The sequence below is a fragment of the Anolis sagrei genome, chromosome 1 (assembly GCF_037176765.1).
Source record: "Anolis sagrei isolate rAnoSag1 chromosome 1, rAnoSag1.mat, whole genome shotgun sequence".
In the NCBI taxonomy this organism is placed as follows: Eukaryota; Metazoa; Chordata; class Lepidosauria; order Squamata; family Dactyloidae; genus Anolis; species Anolis sagrei.
The window spans coordinates 283,978,439-283,999,849 of record NC_090021.1 but is presented as its reverse complement, the minus strand read 5'-3'; the positions used below and the strand labels follow the sequence as shown (position 1 = coordinate 283,999,849).

Here is a 21,411-nt window from a genome sequence, read left to right as displayed (position 1 = left end):
GAGGAAAAGTTCTCTAGTTTATTCTGACCTCTTACAACATTTCTTTGATAGGTAATTATTGTAAGATTCTTTGTTTTAGAAAGCTGATCCTACGCTTCAGTGATTCTTTTCTTCTTATCCAGAAACTAGTCACCATTCATGTAGCTTTTAGATTGTTTAAATTGATTAATTTGATATGGGGCAAGATATGAATGAATGCATGATTGAATTGCTGTTGATAAAAAGGAACACTCACAAGTGCCATGGAGAGTTGACGTGTTCATGCATATTCAGCAGCATTGTTTGAGGAGAGCTTGAAAACTTATGAAGTCTCTCCTAACAGCTTTTGGATTGCATCAAGTCCAGCCAAAGGCTTAAGTCCAGGTTACTGGACAGACTATATCTCCTCATGTGAATGTACTCAGACCCTGAGATTCACAGGAGAGGTTGTTCTCTCAGTTCCAGCTTTTTCATAGGTTTTTTATTTATCGTGTTGGAAGCGAATTGATGGTACAGTTATCATGTATTTAAAAACACAAATAAAATTAAAAACTTGACATTATACTAAATGTCAAGCTGGCCACTTGGAGTACCTTTAATGTTGCTGTAAGAAGGTCCTTCATTGTGCATGTGGCAGGGTTCAGGCTGAATTGTAGTAAGAGCTCTTCTCCACACTCGTATGTTGTGAACTCCACTTTATATACATTTCTGGAGGTTGGCTCTGCACCTCACAGTGCCAGAGCACAGTCTGTTTTCATAGGTAAGGTGGAGCCCCCAGTGGCGCAATAGGTTAAACCTTTGTGCCGGCAGGACTGAAGACCAACAGGTCGCAGTTTCGAATCTGGGGAGAGGGGGGATGAGCTCGGCTCCCCTACAAGGATGGTAAAACATCAAAAACATACATACGGCCAATTCTCTCATACCAGAAGTGACTTGCAGTTTCTCAAGTTGCTCCTGACATGGAAAAAAAAAGGTAAGGATGGTGAAAGCACAAAAGTAAACCTTCTCAGTGCCTGCTCCTTGATTTTAGGATTCCCTCTCTAGGAAAGCTAAAAAGCCTCACCCCTTACAGTCCTTTTGTGGGAAGAAAAATGTTTTTCCTTTCAGACATGCTTAAGTTGTCCTCCCACATTTGCAGTTTTGACTTTTACAGATTTGATTAAAAGGGTTCTTATTAAGAATCTCAAGGTTCTCCCGTGCCTTTCTGTGGTCAGTTTCCAGCAAAAGTTGACAATAGAGTCAGGCCAAAAGCGCAGAATTTTCTAAAGAGGTATTCTTTCAAGTAATTTCTTTATTTGGAGGGGTTTTTTTTACTTTCATGGGAGGCTTGTGCTTCTAACCACAGTGAACGTTGAAGGTTAACTATAGTATTTTAAACATTGTGTTCTAGTCTTGGGAAAATGGTGATATCTAAAGATGATGATAATGCTGCTGCTGCTGATGATGATGGTGATGTGCTGGACTACAATACTTGCTATCCTTTTATGGATTATGGGGGTTGTCATCCAACACAGCTAAAGGGCACCATCTTGGAGAAGCATTCAGAGTAGTATTCAGAGTAGATGGGTTGCCCCTGAGGGATGTATATAAATACCTCCTTCTTCACAGTCCCATCAATAAGGCAAGAAAACTTGGTATGAATAAAGCTTCATTTTGCAAGGGTTGAAGCAGTTATTTAGAATAGGGTATCAGATCCTATTGCATTACCTTGGCCAAGAGGACTTCAACCTGTATGTAAGGAGACCATGTAACTTGTTCATTTATGGTAGCTTGTCTGCTACTTTCTAGACTATCCAAGAATCTTGGTAGCCAATACTTTTAGTGTTTTCAGAGATGTTAACTTAAGTCTTTATTTATTTTACTTGTAAACTGTTCCAAAGTACAGCTTCATTGTAACAATTGGGACTTCAGTTTGCAATATAATTTTAAATACTTTTCTCTACTCTAAAAATGTTCATCTATAGAAAAGAAGAGATAACATCACCAGAAATTCACAGTTAGGTTTTAAAAGTGTGCTGGGGCATGCGAGTTAAATACAATATGTATGCGTATAATCATAGAATGTGCAGCATAATCAAGGTAATTGCACATGCAAATTATGCACGAGAGAAGCTCTCCTAATGTAGGTTTTAATATCCCCATACCGTTAACAAGAGAACTGAATTGTGTGAAAGCAGCTTTCCTTATTTAATTTGCATATTTATTTTCAGCTGTTGGCAATACATTCGCAATGTGCTTTTCATTGGAAAAAATTGCTCTCCGGTGAGTCGCTCTGCATAGGGCATAGGAAACAGACAATCTGCTTATCTTGCTCTTGAACTCATTGCCTTGAACAATGTGTGGGAAAATGGGAGGGTTTGTGGCTTCTACCTTTCAGTTAAGAAACAGAAGCTAGCAATTAATTCCACCATACACTTAGACTATAAGAAAGCCATAGTAACACAAGAGAGCAAGCTGTTTTCTTTTAGACATGATGACAGCTTTCTGTAAGATCCGTCTTAATGGTAGACTTAAGGCAGAAGTTCCATTCCGATGAACACTTGTGAATAAACAAGAATGACAAATGATCTCCCTTGGCTTATTTGGCATTCATGCAAGGAAGTTAATACTGGTTCTGAAGTGGTTGGGACCTAAGGTGTTTTGGATATTGGATTTTTTGCAGAATTTGGAATACATAGCTACAGTAACCACTCCATCCACATTTGTGGCTTGGAACCAGGTCTCCAAAGATGCTAATCCCGCCTAAGGCAAAAAAAAAAAAGTTATGCGTCCCCTCCTCTTCCACTTTTTTTCCAGAGTTTTCAAGAAAGTAAAGGTGGAGGAAGGAGATTTCATTGTGATTGCTCTGAGGGAGTCAAGGAGAGCCTAATTCTCAGATTTTTGGGAGCTGTCAGTTTGAGGCCTATAGTCTCTTCCATCCAGATCAGATATGACACCATCCTTGACCAGATTTGTTACAATTGTATGTATGAAAATTGAAAGAAAGTTGTTAAGGCATGATTTTGAATTTCAGGAGATTGATATGACCTTAGTTGTTAGAAAGGATTCTATGAAATACATTTATGATGCAACCTGGAGAACCTTTTTCAGGTGATGGGCAGGAAGTCAGTCCATTTGTATCATGCACATATTGAAACTGTTTTGGCTTTTCTCCAGTTAGGCCTGGATTCTGGTTTGAAAAGTAGTACTCTTAAGAGGTGAGTGACTGCTTTATCTTCTGTTCTGCAGATTTCAGATAAGATACTTTTATCTAGATAGGCTTATATTAAGGAATTTCCAAGTGAGACATGTGCTCTTTGTCCTTCTGTGGCACCATGTTTTCCAACATGGGAGTTACAGTTGATCTTAGGCTTTCTTACAAACTTCTTTAGAGCATTTGAAAAAGGTTTTTGAAGCACTTGACCTATAACGTCTTGTTTCATTTTGCTGTTACTTCAGTAAAAACGGTATCAAAGTTGGGACTTTCGTCTATAACAGGCAATCCATGTGTTTTTGACTCCTACTGTGACCCTTTGTTTGGATCCCACTTTTAGACTGAAAATAGATATGCACCTTTCAACCTCAGCAAGATGTAGTATTGCCTCCCCCCCCCCATCCTGAATCAGAGACAAAACATTGGCATAAACTGGATAATTGGCATCCTATAAAATTTATTTGTCTAGATCCAATGATCACAGGCTGTCTGGTGCCTTTTCAACCAGCTTTCATGGACAGACAAGTGTCCTATCTTGTCAAGATGCACTGCCTTATGTTATGAGGTCTTGCATTGTCCTGTATTACAAGGTATCATTTGCTGCTATACCGTCTGGTATCCTGGCTCATTCCATCAGAAGTGCTGCTGTTGCAGCTGCATTTCATACATCTGCATCTTTAGACAATATCTGTAAAGCTGCTAAATGTCCTTTCACTTTTGCTAAGCATTAGTATGCCATGGTGGAGGTGGCTTTTGATCGTAGGATGTTGCAGAGGGTTGTGGCATCATAGCCATTTTTTTCTTAGGTAGAGCCAACCCAGGATTGTTAGCTTGCTACACTCCATTGCAGACTGTTCTCCTCCACTCCAGGAAAATAGGATGATGGATTGCCCCACCCTTGGTATTTTAGTTTGGCTGTGATGGGGAAGAAGCATGGGCTACATGTCCCTCTTTCTAAAGACTTTGCCCTTGTACACAGATTCTTTTCTGTTTTGCTATTCTTTTTCTTGTCGTGGCAGAGGTTATATACCTGAAACTAGATGGAAGGGGTTACTTCTATCACAGGAGAAGGTGTTCTAAAAAAATAGCTAGTTGATCCTGTCTACTAGCACAGCAACTAGCTGTAACCAGTTCTAGACTAGCCTCCCTACCACTGCTGGCAAAGGAACTTCCTGATAACATCAACTTTTCAGACATAGCTACAAGTTTTACTTGTTGGATCCTGATCAAAAGCACTGTGCTGTTGCACGCTGGGCCTGTGCATATGACTGTAGACAGGACATAAATTCTGTGTGCCCAACGGGACGCTGGGGCTGCCTCAGATTAAAGGCTCTTGGACCTCCCCAAAACAAATTTCTGTAGAGGCTTAAAGTAAGTCCAACAAAGTTCTTTATTGATGAAAACAAACAGGTCCTTTAAAGCTTGCAATCTTGTTCACTGGGAACAGGCACTATCTTCATAAGTGTATACTAACTAATGGGGAAATCCATAACTTCTAATCTGGACAGTCTGTACTTGCCTCTGTTGCCGTGGAGCCCCTGCACCTGGTACCAACTGCGTCTGGCTTCCGCGAGCGACCCTTACCAAGCAGAGCTTTGTAGACTTCCAGGGGAAAAGAAGGAGTTCAGGTTTCAGTGATGGCTGGCTGAACTCCCTCAGCAAAGGAGCTGCAAGGCTGCAAAATCCTCAGCCAAGCTGTGGGCCTTTTCTCCCCGGCCAAGCTGTAGGGCTGTATAACCCTGGCCAAGCTGTAGAAGATGAAGCTTTCTACAGGAGCTCTTGGTTTTATGTCCTGTGTGAAAGGCTTCTCTGTGAGAACTGACTCAAAAAGGCTCCTATTCCCTCCAAAACTCAAAAAGGGGCGGGACCAGGGAACCTAACGATAATTGACAGGTGGCTTGCCCTATGATTGCAGCCAAAAGAAGCCACCTATCTGCAGAGTCCCTGAAACTTAGGACTATAACAAACATTAAATGCAAAGAAAACAAAATTGAAGCTCCTGGTGCAGTTGTACCTGCACAAGCACTGATATGTATCAGTAAGCTATCAAGGAAAACATATCTGCTAACTGGTGGTTGGTGCCATTCGCTCTAACAGATAGCGCTAATGTCTTTAGAGGGATAGCTGTCTTTATTGAAGACCCACTTTTTTCAACCAAACAAGGAAACCTAACACAAGCCATTGCTGAATAGTGAGCATTGTATTTTGCCTGCACCATAATGATGATGATGATGATGATGATGATGATGATGATGTATGAAGGGACTCAGGGTGGTTTCCAACAAAATAAACACAATGACAAACATTCAATGCAAAAACAACGAATTTAAATCAAACCAATGAGTAAAAACAGACTTAATAAAAATTATAAAATAACAGGTTAAATAAACAGAACATCCTTCCTGACAAAAGTTCCTGCGGCCTTCTTTTCTTTGGCATTTCCAGTTCAAATAGTGACTTCAACACAAAAATGCAGGGCTTGACCAAGACCTTTTGGTTTTCTGAGATGGAACAGGAAATGCTGGACCACCTCAGACAAGTCAAGGAATGTTGTACGTAAAGCTAGTCAAGTTATTTTGCCACACGAGGTAGAAAATCCCATGAGCACCTCTCTGTATAGAAGATAGGAAAATAACAAATGAAAAAACTATTTTTGTTTGTACTTTCATAATACCTACAATTGTCTATGTCAGGTACATGCCCCATTCTGCCTAAAAGTAGGTCAGGCCACAATGTATGCAGACTTTAAGCCTTGTGCCAAAAGTTTGTTCTTTTAAATTTTTGCTATAACAAGGTAACTTAGCCAGTGCCGCAGAATTTGACAATTGTTGGCATTTTATGACATCAACGTTTGTTGATTAGTCACAAGAGGCTGTGGCCAAGGTGATCAGGATCATAATTGACAGAAAAGTTTTATTTTGATCTACATTGCCAGCTTTTAACAATGCATTTTTACTCATCAAAATAGACTGAATCATGGAATATTATTTCCATATCTTGTCCAGTTTGGTGGATAGCCAAAATGGCTATGTATTTGTCTACTCAAGAGTTCTTTGCAGGCACTGGAAATGGTCTCTCTGTGCTAAAAAGTTGTTTTGTCATTGAACCTTCTAGCAATGTTTCTCTATTATGATTAATTCGAGTCGGGACATGAGGGTTGGACCCACTTTACACTCTTAGCTTCTAATCTCCAGAAAGCCTGGTTGAAATTAGAAAAGAAAAATAAATAACTAAGCTTTCAGAGAGCAAGGCAAGAAGAATATGTCATGGCTGAATTAATCTCTGTAATGCCAGGAAGATGTGTTATTTCCTTCTGGGCTCATCTATCCCAAGGACGTCTGATATGGATTTGTGATTCTGATACCACAAAATCAATTTGCTTCCCTCTTCTGCATTTTGACAGGCCTGGTTTTGCCCATTTTGCAGGCACTGTTCATTCTTTTCTTCGTGGTTTGGTTGTCATTTAGTATTATTATCTGAACTCTTTTTAAGAAGTAAAAAACAACAAAAATACAATTGGTTATCATTGATATACGATTAGCTATGCTTCAGAGAAGAAGCGAGTGATATAGTGATAAAATTGCACCTGTTAACATTGACACCATTCAAATGATTCTTGACATACTTAGTATTTCAATTATTTAGCTCTTAAAATTTGTAAATCTGCAAGTAGTGCCCCAAATCCTGTTTTCATTCCTGCCCACAATAAACCCATTGAATCATTGGACTTTACTCATATGTTGACAACCATTGAGTCAATTAGGACCTCTTCACTTCAAAAGTGGCAAAAGCCCCGCTTTGCCACTTTTAGCCACAGCTTGAATGGGGCCTGCTGCGCACCATCAGACGATGCATGGCAGGCCCTGCCCACATTCTGTGAATGGGAAATGCACTTTCCTCCCCTTTTCCCCATATGATGGGGAAAAGGGTGGCAGGGCTATGTGTGTTGCCACCATCTTTCCCATCTGATGGGGACAGGGGCAGGGTGCCAATGCATCCTGTCCTGTTCCCACCATGTGATGGGGGAAGGGGGGAGGGCACTTGGGGCACCATGAGGCACCCCAAACGCTCTCCCTTTTTCAGGCAACTGCTGGCGCAACAGCATGGCCATATGAAGAGGTCCTTAGTCTACTCTAGTCCAGACTACTTAAAAGGATTATTGTCACTTTGAGATCATCTACACCAGTGGTTTTCAACCTGTGGTTCCCCAGGTGTTTTGGCCTACAATTCCCAGAAATCCCAGCCAGTTTACCAGCTGTTAAGATTTCTGGGAGTTGAATGTCAAAACATCTGGGGACCCACAGGTTGAGAGCCACTGATCTACACTGTAGATTTAATGCAGTTTGATATCAGTTTAATTGCTTTGAATAATGATTCTACAGTGTAGATGCACCCTGAGTCAAAACTGCAAATGGCAACTCTCAGCCCCACGGTAAAAGCTGGGCAAACTATTTTGGCATTAGCGATTAAAAAAAAACCCTCAAGTGAATGCTGTTAATAATACATAAAAATAAATGAAATGCTAAATTAATTTAAGTAATTGTTTAAACAATCTCCCCTGCTATTTGACATGGCCATCATTCAGAGTAATGGTAGGTCAGGCCCAGATGAGATCAAAAAATTGTAAACTGTGCAGTTTCTGCATGTATACTAAGAGTCAGAAGAAGGGGTCACAGGAAATAAAAGGCACTGACATTTTCCCAACAGTCCTCAGGCCACATTTAGGCATTCAGTCTCACATTTAAGATGACGACTTAAGTAACCCATCCTTCTAAAAAAAGAAACAGGAAAAGTATCACCAGAACAGAAAGACACCAGCTTGTATAAAATACTTGTATGCTAAAATTAGCTCTTAATGCAATTTTATACATTACTACTGTTATTTGAACAGAAAGAAAAGGAATCACACCATAGTATGGATGATGCTGTCCAGGTGACCTGCTTGCCTTTTCAATCTTCTATCCAGGTCATGATCAGCTTCAAGGCCTCTGTTTGCCCTTCTTATGGTCCATTTAAATTTAATCCAGACTCAGACTTGATAGCCTGGAAGCCAATTCAAAGCCTAGTTCCCATTATCTCTAGTATTAGCTGTTTCAAGGGCACATCTATAATTTTCTGCAGTATGGATTTAATAACCTCTTTGCAGGCTTCAGCTCTTGGGCCTCTCAGCTCAGGCACCTCCGTTTTTTGAAACTTAATAGCATGGTTAAAAGAGATTAATCTCTACATGCATCTTAAATAGTTAAACGATCCCGGAATATGTAGTTTGGTGAAGCACTAGCCCTCTTTGGCAGAGAAGGCTAAAGATCTTTTGAATTTGTCATGATTCCAAAGCATTGGGCCATAGAAGCTGTTTCACTCAGTCTAAGACGGAGGCCAGCTTTGAATTTATATACCAGGCATAAGCAAGATAACAGCCTATGGACTGTTCATACCTGTAAGGTCACTTTGTAGATCTCAGGACACCTATGAGCCACAGAATTAAAACAAAAATGAATGAAATCACTCTAAAATAATGCAAACCACTGTTAAAATAGTTTAGAAGCATGATACTTGCATAGTTTCAGCCCCTAAATATACATCCTCAAGATAGTGCAGCCTGTTGTAATAGGGGCAAAACCAGTCCTTAGTCCCAATGCTATTGCATTTATCTAGCATTGATATTAGTAGGATTTCCTTTTGTGCAGGCATGCTCATGATTCTGTTGGAAATAAATACCATTTTGCTATCTTATTCTGCTTCATAGTGGTGCTAGTCCTGCTGGTATTCTTTGATGATAATTCTGTTGTTGGGTGAATGCTATATTTACTGGAAGACTGGTTTCTAAATTAAATACATGATTGCTCATGCTGGGATTTGTACAAATAGTTTCTCTTTAAAATACATGCTCTTCAACAGCAAAATCTTGCCTGTTCCAGGTAAACATATTGTTGCTGTTTGCTTGTGTATTTCAGCAGATGTGACTATAGGCAAACACCACTAAAACATCTGTGCATGGATGTGTAAGAGGTCTGTGCTTTCTTTCAGCTTCTTCAGACTCATATTTCTCATTTCTCTCTGTTTCTTTCAGAGTCTTAACGTGGAAAGAAGACCGTTTCCTCTGTACAGTGGAAGTTAAGCCTTGTGTATGGCGTGGTCAAAGTTGCAGCCTGCCACCTCAGCCTTCCTCCGGTTTGGACTTATTACTTTTGTACTGTTTTTACATGGATTACAAGTGGATGCTGGCATGGGAGCAGACTTACACAGTATAGGACATAACAACACATGCTCAGGTTCTTCAGAGTGCAAGGAGGGTGTGATCTTGCCAATATGGTACCCAGAAAACCCATCTCTGGGGGACAAAATTGCCAGGGTTATTGTTTACTTTGTGGCACTCATTTACATGTTCCTTGGAGTGTCTATCATTGCTGATAGGTTCATGGCATCCATAGAAGTCATTACCTCACAAGAGAAAACCATTACAATCAAGAAACCTAATGGAGAAACTACCACCACCACCATCAGGGAATGGAACGAAACTGTTTCCAACTTGACCCTCATGGCTCTTGGATCTTCAGCTCCTGAGATCCTTCTGTCATTGATAGAGGTTTGCGGCCATGGCTTTGTGGCTGGTGAATTGGGGCCTTCCACCATAGTTGGCAGTGCAGCTTTCAATATGTTTATCATCATAGCCATCTGTGTCTATGTCATTCCTGATGGAGAGACAAGGAAGATAAAGCACTTGAGGGTTTTCTTTGTCACTGCTGCATGGAGCATCTTTGCATATATCTGGCTGTACATGATCCTTGCAGTCTTCTCTCCAGGTGTGGTCCAGGTGTGGGAAGGCCTTCTCACTCTCATTTTCTTCCCAGTTTGTGTCTTCCTGGCTTGGATAGCAGACAGAAGGTTATTTATGAATAAATATGTGCACAAAAAATACCGCACTAACAAGCACAGGGGTATCATCATTGAGACAGAGGGGGAACACCCCAAAGGAATTGAAATGGATGGTAAGATGATGAACTCCCACTTTCTAGATGGTAACCTAGTGCCTATGGAAGGGAAAGAGGTAGATGAGTCTCGTAGAGAGATGATCCGGATCCTTAAGGATCTGAAGCAAAAGCACCCAGAAAAGGACTTGGACCAGTTGGTGGAGATGGCCAATTACTATGCCTTATCTCACCAGCAAAAGAGCAGGGCATTCTATAGGATTCAGGCAACCAGGATGATGACGGGAGCAGGAAACATTCTCAAAAAGCATGCAGCTGAGCAAGCCAAGAGGAGCACTAGCTTGCATGAAGTGCGGCTTGAGGAGCCTGAGGAATTTATCTCGAAAGTCTATTTTGATCCTTGCTCCTACCAGTGTCTGGAGAACTGTGGTGCGGTTCTCCTCACTGTGGTCCGGAAAGGAGGAGATGTGTCCAAAACGGTTTATGTGGACTACAAGACAGAAGATGGTTCTGCCAATGCTGGGGCTGACTACGAGTTTACAGAAGGGACTGTTGTTTTGAAGTCGGGGGAGACCCAGAAAGAGTTCTCCATAGGAATAATTGACGATGACATCTTTGAAGAAGACGAACATTTCTTTGTACGCCTCAACAACCTACGAGTGGTTGAGACTGATGAACCCCCTGAGCTGAACAATTTGCCATATCCCAAGGCCATATTGGCCTCCCCCTGCGTAGCGACTGTGACTATCTTGGATGATGACCATGCAGGTATTTTCACCTTTGAGTGCGATGTGATACATGTCAGTGAAAGCATTGGAATAATGGAGGTGAAAGTTCTTAGGACATCTGGTGCCCGAGGTACAGTCATAGTCCCCTTTAGAACAGTTGAAGGAACAGCAAAAGGAAGTGGAGAGGATTTTGAAGATGCTTATGGGGAGCTGGAGTTCAAGAATGATGAAACTGTGTAAGTACCCCATTTTGGTCTCCTTCAAAGTCAATTGTTTTAATTCCATTTTTCTTTTCCATCACAGGTAAACTCGGGCAACATATAATGGATTGTTCTCTTTCCCCTTTCCTTAGTCTCTATACTTATCTCTTCCAGGCAAGAACCCTACAGCAGGATCTAATCTGTTCTCCTCTCTTCCTAGAGATGAATAAATGGAATGACTCATATTTTTGAAATGGCCTAAATGTTGTATAGGGAAATTATGATAGGGCTAAAATCTTGCACTTCTTCCTGCCAGTCATTCCTTAAAAAGAAAAAAAGAAAAAAAGAAGAAGAAGCAGCTACCACCCCCCAGAGTAGTAGAAATAAATGTTGTTCCCTATAAGTCTAAACAACTGGCAGATAACTTCAAGAAAAAAGCCTCAGTTTTGAAAAACAATATATCCCAAAAGCTAGGTAATTTTTATGTATATGTTCAGCATACACAAATCCCTTATTTACCTGGGGATTTTTTTTTCCATCTCTGATGATTCATATGCTAATTATTTCTGTAAATAAAATCCTCCATTAGTCAAGCCCTCCTGATCATCAGTAATGCCTACTTGGCTGTCAGGATTTTTGTAGCATGCCATTTTCTGTTCTTCCTTTCTTTGATCTACATTTTTTATTAAAGAAGCTATTTGGTGAACAAGCTATTTTAGGTAAAGTTGCAAGGTAGAGAGGATCAGAATTGGTAAGATGCCTTCCATGCAATCATCTCCTCAAAAATGATGTAAATTCATTAGCATATGATTTGTTATAATGTTATCTTTGCAAAATACCTTCATGCTTATCAAGACATTTTCAGGGACTATAGCTCATTGGTCAGGCATGAAATAATTTCCAGCTTTGTCCCTGGTATCCCCAAATACTGTTAGGAAAGATCATTGTCTGAAAGCTGCTTCCTTTTGATGTAGTCAATAATGGTGACGGAGTTGAACTAGTAGTCTGATTCAGAATAAAGTGACTTCCTGTGTCCTGTTAAGCAAAAAACATTGTGAAGTTCCATCAGAAACAATAACGCCAAATTTAACATTTTCATGATGAATGCATTTTCTTCATAGCAAGCTACATGACATATTCCCAATATATTTTCATGCTTATATTACACTATGTATTATACACTATGTAATTTGTTCCTGGATTATAAATGTCATTTCCTAATTGGGTATATCATAAAAAGTTTACTAAACTGCAAACATTTTGTTTTTGTGGGATGTCCTACTGCACATTTTGCTATAGTTTTTCAATTAATATCTTTTAGAGTCTCAACTATATCAAAATAGTTTGTGGCATCCATAAAAATGAAGGTTCTGGAGTAGAACAACTATTTTCAAAGTAAGAAACACACAATTAAACAGGAAATAACATTTTCAAACCAGGAAGTGAGAGGCATGAGTCTTGAGCTTGAACATGTGCTTGTCTACACTTTTAAGAGTAAAGAAACTGACTTTGGTTTTATGAGGAAATACTATTTAATAGTGGAACTTAAAAATGACTAGAGATGATTGCTTGGAATGCTTTCTTTAAATTGATAAGTGGCAAAAATTGGGTTAAAGTCTGCCTTAGTTTTTAACATTAAACCATTCTCAGATTTAAGGATACATTTCCTTGGAGAAACTCGAGAGCAAAAACAAACAAGCAAAAAACCACAAAAATCTTCTAAACTTAACATCAACTCTGTGGGAAGCTGATGGATCCTGCCACCGGGTCTTGCTTGAAACTTCTGTAATTCCAATATGGTCAAAGTTTCCTCACCCATATTTTGGGAGGTGGCTTGGGAAAAAAATAGGTGTGTTATTAGTTAGCTTCTCTTTAATTTTATTCTAACATTATTGAATTAGTGTGATTATGATGGCTGTCTGACACTGAAGAACTACTACTTAATCTTGCAGGCAACCTAGGCTCTGCACCCAAGCTGTTTCTCACAAGTTGTTTGGAATGGCTTCCAGTCTGTTGGGAACTCTGTTGATCTTGGTACAGTTGTGATTCATAATGTAACATGTTGCTATGTATGATACAAACCAGCCCTGGCTACAAACCACAAGCAATTGGGTTGCTGTGAGGTTTCTGGGCTGTATGGCCATATTCCAGAAGGATTCTCTCCTGACGTTTTGCCTGCGTCTATGGTAGGCATCCTCAGAGATTGTGAGGTCTGTTGGAAACTAGGAAAGTGGGGTTTATATATCTGTGGAATGTCCAGGGTGGGAGAAAGAACTCTTTGTTTGTTCTTTCTCCCACCCTGGCTTCCATGAAAAATGAACCAAAATGGCACCAGGTTTCTAGAATGTTGTCCTTCTTTAGTTTTCCACTCATGCAAAACAATTATCCAGTTTTTTCTTCAGGCGCATTTTGAATATATTCTATTATGGTATCTATGAAATGAGAGTTTTAGAGCACTTCCCCCAGTTCTGGAAATCTGCAAGGTATTTTATCAACCTTCTTAGGCATTTGAGGCCTACCTCAAAGAAGATCTAGTATACAAGTTTTAATTCTAGCTGTCTCCCTGCCTTGTCCCAACAGTTGGTTTTTGTGAAGTCCTGGATATCTTTCACCATTCACACATCCTACATAATTTGAAGCATTTTGTCACAACAGCCTGTCTTTCAGGCCACTGCCTCAGAAATACATGAATGCCTGCCTCAGAAGTTTGAGCTCGCTAAAATGTTTCCCTCTGGCCCCTCTTTTCCCCCTCTTTATCTGCCGACCTTGACTCTGATCAGCCCTGTCCATAACCGCTTATGCCACCTTGTCTATCTATATGCCATTAGTCTGTGTTAATGTTCTCAAGGGCTTCCTGGGTATGAAGTATAATTAAGCACATTAGACGTTGGAGTCATGTACTTGTTCTTTTTTACTTTATTTTCCCTTTGGTTTAAGTGACTACATCATTAAAGATCTAATATTCCAGCACTGATATAGCTGCTAGATGCCCAAAGTGAACCCACAAATAGCAAATGTTAGAACTACTTATCATCTTGTGCTGTCACTGCCATGGTTTAAGATCTTGTAGGGGAAGTTTTCTTTTCTTTTAATGATAGATTTATTTTTTTTTAAAAAAATCTAAATTGCTGTTTTGGAGGTCACCTATTTCCAGTTTTTCTTCATGACATTTTCCAAATGTAGCAGTCACAAGCAAAGTCAGGTTATCTGTTTCTTTCCTCTTCCATTCCCTATTAGTTATACCTGAGTGTGAATAAGACTTGGACAGTGTGAATCAAATTTATCTAAGCACATTTTTCTTAGCCTCACAACTGTCCCCTGCAGCACATATCGTTAGATATCTAAAGTGGAAAAGCCTCTCTGAACTCACTCAATGCTTAATCTCAATCGACTTCAAAAATTAAGTTACAAAATTGGTTCTCAAACTGCCACTCACAGAAACGCAGTTTTCCGTGGAAGTTGAAAAGAGTTTCTTTAATGAAAAGATCAGTAAAGACAGACAAGCTTCCTGGAAGACATCCTAGTGCTTTTTTTTTTTTTTTTTTGCCATAGACAGCTTCAGAGTAGCATTTCAAGAACTGCAGTTTGAAATCACATGTGCAATTTAAAACTTTATCATACAATACTGGTAAATTGGAATTACAGCAGGATAACAGCACCTGTAGCCAGTATTTATCACATGGCTGGGTCTCTGCTGTTGCTGGTTTGTGTTAAAATACTTGGTGAAGGACACCTTCTCATTTATGGGAAAAACCTGAGTAGACATGATTCGTTTCTTCTCCCCCTTCTTTCAGCCTCTCCATCACTATAGTATTTCTAAACTGGCTGAGGTTGGTATTATGTAGGGACAAGTGAGCTCCCAGCTTACCTGTCTGAACGTATCTGCCTCTATGAACCATCTTGGAGATTAAGATCATCTGGGAAGGCCCTGCTCTCCGTTCCACCCCCCTTGCAAGTGCGATTGGTGAGGACGGGAGACAGGGCCTTCTCAGTGGTGGCCCTTCTCAGATCAGCGCCCTCCCGTCTGGCCTTCAGAAGAAAAGAAAAACTTGGCTATGGGACCAAGCCTTTGGGCATTAAGCAGTACAAGGAATGATGAGGGATTCTGTGCAATAGTTAAGATATTTGGAATGGCCCGGACTAAGATTGTTGGATTGTGTGATTTTAATGTTTAGATTGATATGTTTTTAATTACATGTTTTAATGTTAAATGATGTGGTGTTTTATGATTTAATTGATAATTGTATGTTATTATCGTTATGTTTCTGTATGTGAGGCATTAAATTTTGCCATAATTATGTTGGAAACTGCTTTGAGTCCCCCATTGGGGTGAGAAAAGCAGTATACAAGTGTACAAGTGAAGCAAATAAATAAATAAATAAAAAGGAGGAGGCTTATCAATATTAACTCTGATTTTATTTATTTATTTATTTATTTATTTATTTATTTATTACTGTGCTTATATACCGCCGTTTCTCAGCCTAAATCGGCGACTCAACGCGGTTTACAACACAACGACAAGCAGCAATATTCCATTAAAAAGCATAAAAACACATACACAATACACGATATTATTGGGCCACCAATAATAATCCAATGCATCTCTTAATTGTAGTCGCAATCCAATTTCGTCGTCTGTGATTAACCAATCCTTGTTCATCAGTTTCGTTGCACCAGATTAATCGAATGCTTGTTTAAACATCCATGTCTTCAACCTTTTTCGAAATACCATCAGCGAAGGGGCTGATCTCACCTCTATGGGGAGGGCATTCCAAAGCCGAGGGGCCACCACAGAAAAGGCCCTGTCTCTCGTTCCCGCCAGCCGCACCTGTGAAGCAGGCGGGATAGAGAGCAGGGCCTCCCCAGAAGATCTTAGGGTCCTGGTGGGCTGATAGGCCGAGATATGTTCGGATAGATAAGTTGGGCCAGAACCGTTTAGGGCTTTAAAGGCCAGCGCCAGCACTTTGAATTGGGCCCGGTAGCAAATCGGCAGCCAGTGGAGCTGGTACAGCAGAGGAGTTGTATGCTCCCTGCGCCCCGCTCCGGTTAGTATCATGGCTGCCGCCCGTTGGACTAATTGGAGCTTCCGAGCCGTCTTCAAAGGCAACCCCACGTAGAGAGCGTTGCAGTAGTCAAGACGCGATGTAACCAGAGCGTGGACTACCATGGCCAAGTCAGACTTCCCAAGGTACGGTCGCAGTTGGCGCACAAGTTTTAACTGTGCGAATGCTCCCCTGGTCACCGCCGAAACCTGGGGTTCCAGGCTCAGCGATGAGTCCAGGATCACACCCAAACTGCGAACCTGCGTCTTCAGGGGGAGTGCGACCCCGTCCAACACAGGCTGTAACCCTATACCCTGTTCGGCCTTGCGACTAACCAGGAGTACCTCTGTCTTGTCTGGATTCAATTTCAATTTGTTCGCCCCCATCCAGACCGTCACAGCGGCCAAGCACCGGTTCAGGACCTCAACAGCCTCCTTAGTAGCAGGTGGAAAGGAGTGACAGAGTTGGACATCATCTGCGTACAGATGACATCGCATTCCGAAACTCCGGATGATCTCACCCAGCGGCTTCATGTAGATGTTAAACAACATGATTTAACCCATTCCCCTTGAAGAAACACTCCCTTCTTTAATGAAGCACCCCATCTCTTTTGACTAGTCACTCCCCTCCCTTCTCCTCCACCCAGTCGTCACAGAGTTGTCCTCTCCAACAGAGCGAGAAAGAGGGTTTTCAAATAGGGGAAAATGAAAAAAGGGGATCCATGTCTGTTTTCTCAATGATTCTTTCTTTTAGAAAGAGGGATAAAAAGACCCATTTTGTAAAGCCAATGAAATGTGGGGAATGGGGGCAGGGAGAGAAGAAGCAAAACAGGAAAAGAGGCAATTGGGAGGAGAGAGGAGATGCCAAGGATAGGGGCACAATGAAGTGTTTGCCGCCAGGTATGATAGTGATTGCTTTCAAACAGGTATATTGCAAATATGTTCGTATTTGCTTCGACAGTCCAGTTGCTATTAAACAAGAGGTACGTGTGAATAATATTATTTATTTATTTATTTCCAGCAGAGTGATCTTGTCTGCTGTGTACTCATCTTGTTGTGTTTCAAATAATAATAATAATAATAATAATAATAATAATAATAATAATTTGGAAACAATAAACATTGACAAAATGACAATCTGTCAACTGCAAAAGTCCACCTTACTTGGATCTGCACGCATCATTCAAAAATACATCACACAGTCCTAGACGCTTGGGAAATGTTCGACTTGCTATTTTGTGATACGAAATACAGCATATATATCTCATTTGCTGTGACATATACTGTGTTTTTGTGTCAGCAAAATAATAATAATAATAATAATAATAATTTTATTACCTGCCTCTTCCTGTGGCTCGAGGCAAGGTTTTCTATTGACTAGAGATGCCCTTCTGTGCACTAAAGCAGTAATGTTTGTAGTCAAGAGCCTGTCATAATTGCATAGGGTACCTCTATGATCCAGAATCCTGTTTATCCAGGGTTCTATATCACATAGACATATCATACAAATATAGCAGGCCTCCCACTGCAAATTCTTATCCTCCAGTATGTGAAGGGCAGCATCATCATTTGAAAGGATGAGTTGAAGGGAGGGAGTTTCCACATCCATGTAACTCTCTATTCCTTTGATGAAAGAACTTCTACACTTGTTTCATTTGTGTTGCTCTTTTGTTGAATATATTAGTGCCATTGTGGTGCAGTAGTCTGGTGTTAGCTTATAACTATAACTTTTTGAATGGATAGCTCTGGCTTTGATGATAATGCTCATTTTCTGCAGAAGCTTTAGCTATTAGACTGGAACGGACAAGCTGTTAGACCGCGGACAAAATGGGCATCACCTGAAATCTCCCCTCTTTTTGTGTTCATCCATGTGTGGTGCATATTCTGTATCGAGGTGGCCTAATTTGTAAAGGAGATGGGGGAAATTCTCTGGAACTATCTGCAGTGAATATAATAATTCAGAGTTGTTTGATTTAGCGCAGATGCTTGTCTCCTTAGGGTAGACTGCTGTTACATTTTAGGAAGGAATGTGATTGAAGATTAGTTACTAGCTTTGAAACTCTGGGTTAGTACCATGACCTCAGAGCAAAAACATTCAGTTCTGTCAAGAATTAGACAGTCTGAACAGGAGTTTTATGGTTTCACCTGGAATCTACCTCTGTGTGTGTGTGTGTGTGTGTGTGTGTGTGTGTGTGTGTGTGTAGAAAAAGATGAAAGAATTTCACAGTTACAAACATTGATGTTCAGATGGAAGTTCTGGATATCAACATGCGAATTATTCTGGATGTTTTCTTTGCTGTCTCATCTACTTGCAACTTGCCCTGCTGTCAGTTTCCTCGGCCACCATCAGCTTCCCATAAAATCCTAACTAATTGCACACTATGGGGATTTGTTGAACCCCTATGGTTATCTGAACTATTAAATAGTGATCTCTCATACTTCTCTCAGGAATTTACTGACTGCCACAGCAGTGCATTGAATTAATGGCGTTGAGATGCATTTTTCTCTCTGGCCTGCTGATTACTGACAGACAGGGACCAAATCTAGTGAAGTTACCCTTTTCTAAGCAGCTTCATTTTGGCTTATTTTAACATCCCTGTGGTCCTGTAATTTTTGTACATTTGTTTCACATAATGGATATTTTCAGCAAAATTCTAAATGTAAGATTGTACTCAATTGGAGACAAGAGGTTTATTGGAGTTCACTTCATCAAGTCATGGAGTATGTATGGAATCCAATGGTAAGTAACTTGTGCCCCTCAGAGGGTTGTTGGACTGCAGTTTCCACAATTCCTTAGATTTTGCTATACTGATTAACAAATTGACAAATGCAAGATACTCCACTTAGGCAGAAAAAAAATGAAATACAAAGATACAGAATGGGGGATGTGTGGCTCGAGAGTAGTACGTGTGAAAAAAATCTTGGGGTCCTTGTGCATGAGCAAACAATGTGATGCGGCAGCAAAAAAAAGTCAATGGGATTTTGGCCAGCATCAATAGGAGTCTAGTGTCTAAATCCAGGAAAGTCATGCTACCCCCTATTATGCATTGGTTAGACCACACCTGGAATACTGTGTCCAATTCTGGGCACCACAATTGAAGAGATATATTGACAAGCTGGAACGTGTCCAGAGGAGGGCAACTAAAATGATCAAGGGTCTGGAGAACAAGCCCTATGAGGAGCAGCTTAAAGAACTGGGCATGTTTAGCCTGAAGAAGAGAAGGCTGAGAGGAGACATGATGGCCATGTATAAATATGTGAGAGGAAATCATAGGGAGGAGGGAGCAGTCTTGTTTCTGCTGCCCTGGAGACTAGGATGCGGAACAATGGCTTCAAACTACAAGAAAGGAGATTCCATCTGAACATTAGAAAGAACTTCCTGATTATGAGAGCCATTCAGTAGTGAAACTCTCTTCCCCAGAGTGTGATGGAGGCTCCTTCTTTGGAAGCTTTTAAATAGAGGCTGGATGGCCCTCTGCCAGGGGTGCTTTGAATGCAATTTTCTTGCTTCTTGGCAGGGGGTTGGACTAGATGGCCCATGAGGTCTCTTCCAACTCCATGATTCTATGATTAGGGCAGATGGGAAATACAATTAGTTCAGCAATATTTGGGGGGCTACAAATTAGCCACATTTGCTTAGACCATTATTCCAAAGTGACCCTCTTGTGTCAGGGAGTGGGTGCATTTGGAAGCCTAGAGGATTGGACCAGGTTGAATTTCAGGAATGCAAGACACAGGCCTCTTCTTCACTACCCTATTTCCCAGGATCTGATCCGAGATTATCTTCTTATCCCAGATTATCTGGCAGCATAGACCCATATAATCCAGGATCTGGAATCAGATCCTGGGATATAGGACACTGTAAAAAGAGCCTCATTTTCTTGACATGGAACATGCTGACAATTACTTGAATAAGAGACGTGTTGAACTGAGCTTTACCTTCTCACAGCCTTTGCTGACAGGTGCTGATATGGAGGACATGCCAGCTGTCCCTGTGAAAGACAAATGGCATCTCAGTCTGAGTAGATGGGGGTGGTGGATGAAGGCAAATGGCATGCAAAAGGATTTGCTTAACATTTACAAATGAAGGAAGGTCCCTCAGTCCCAAATCATCCATGGGTTGGGTGAATTATGTTGATACAAGAGGAGGTGAGAAATCTTTGCATTATAAAGCCCTTGATGGAAAGGTGATGAGATTAAATCACAGGACATATGCTTAGAGAGAAGATGCACCAAAGTGGGATGGTTAAGGTGGCTTTTGGGGATTCAATTGAAACAGCAAATTGATGGCTGATTCCAGTTCTGCTACCCTTGTTCGCTGTAGTAAGGAAATCCTGTGTTATTTCATTCATTTCAGCAACATGAAACAATGGTGAGTCCTAGCACCAAACATTGAGACATGCAGATAAAAAGTTGCTCCCATCTGTTTTTGCTGTATTATCTCATTTTGTCTCCTATACCCAGATAATTTTAATGATGAATTTTAAACTTCCACTCTGTGTCTAACTTCTGATTTGTGTATTTCAATATGTATTTTATGGGGAAAAATTATTGTGTAAGGAGTGACTTGAGAAACTTCAAGTTGCTTCTGGTGTGTGAGAGAATTGGCCATCTACAGAGACGTCGCCCAGGGGATGCCCGGATGTGTTACTATCCTGTGGGAGGCTTCTCTCATGTCCCCGCATGGGAAGCTGTGGTTGACAGACAGGAGCTCACTCCATCTCGCAAATTCGAACTGCCCACCTTCAGGTCAGCAGTTTAGCCAGCACAAGCGTTTTAACCCATGGCGCCACTGCAGCTCCTATCTATGGAAATATGTATCAATATGTGTATTCTACTGAGTGTTTTAAAATGATTATGTGTTTTGATGAAGTATGTTAGCAATGTTGTAACCCATCTCGAGCCATGAGGGGAGTTGACTTAAGCAGCTGAGGGGGGAAGGGAGGATGCTTGAGGCCAGAAATTGTGGGAGTTGAAGTTCAAAACACCCGGAGGACCAAAGTTTGCCCATGCCTGCTATAAAGGATGCATATGTTTTTATTTCCCTGGCTTTCATTTGTTTGGATGTATATGTATGCATTTGTATGTGTCTATATGTAGGTCTTTTCTCCCCCCCCCCCCTTTCCTTTCTTTCTATACTGCAATCTCTTAAATCTTCACCCTACTTAAATACATTCACTCAGATATGGGAAAAGATTAGCTTCTGAAATGCATAGATTTGGTAAAAGACTGAATAATGCAAAAGGTTTTTTAAAAAGGTTATCTTGGATTTCTTGGTAAAGTTTGTGTTGGAATTATGTATAAGGTGGGAATTAGAAGTACCTACTTCTCAGAATGGTTT

At 40.7% G+C, this 21,411-nt stretch overlaps 1 protein-coding gene across 6 annotated transcripts in view; it reads left to right on the top strand.

The window, feature by feature from the left end:
* SLC8A3 (solute carrier family 8 member A3) overlaps positions 1-21,411 on the top strand; it is a 231,955-nt gene that overhangs the window by 53,065 nt on the left and 157,479 nt on the right. For all 6 annotated transcript variants that reach the window (XM_060761835.2, XM_060761845.2, XM_060761817.2 and 3 more), the window contains exon 2: positions 9,243-11,065. In XM_060761835.2, coding sequence (XP_060617818.2) covers positions 9,300-11,065 — 1,766 coding nt within the window. In that variant the 5' untranslated portion in view covers positions 9,243-9,299. The remainder of the gene's footprint in view (positions 1-9,242; positions 11,066-21,411) is intronic.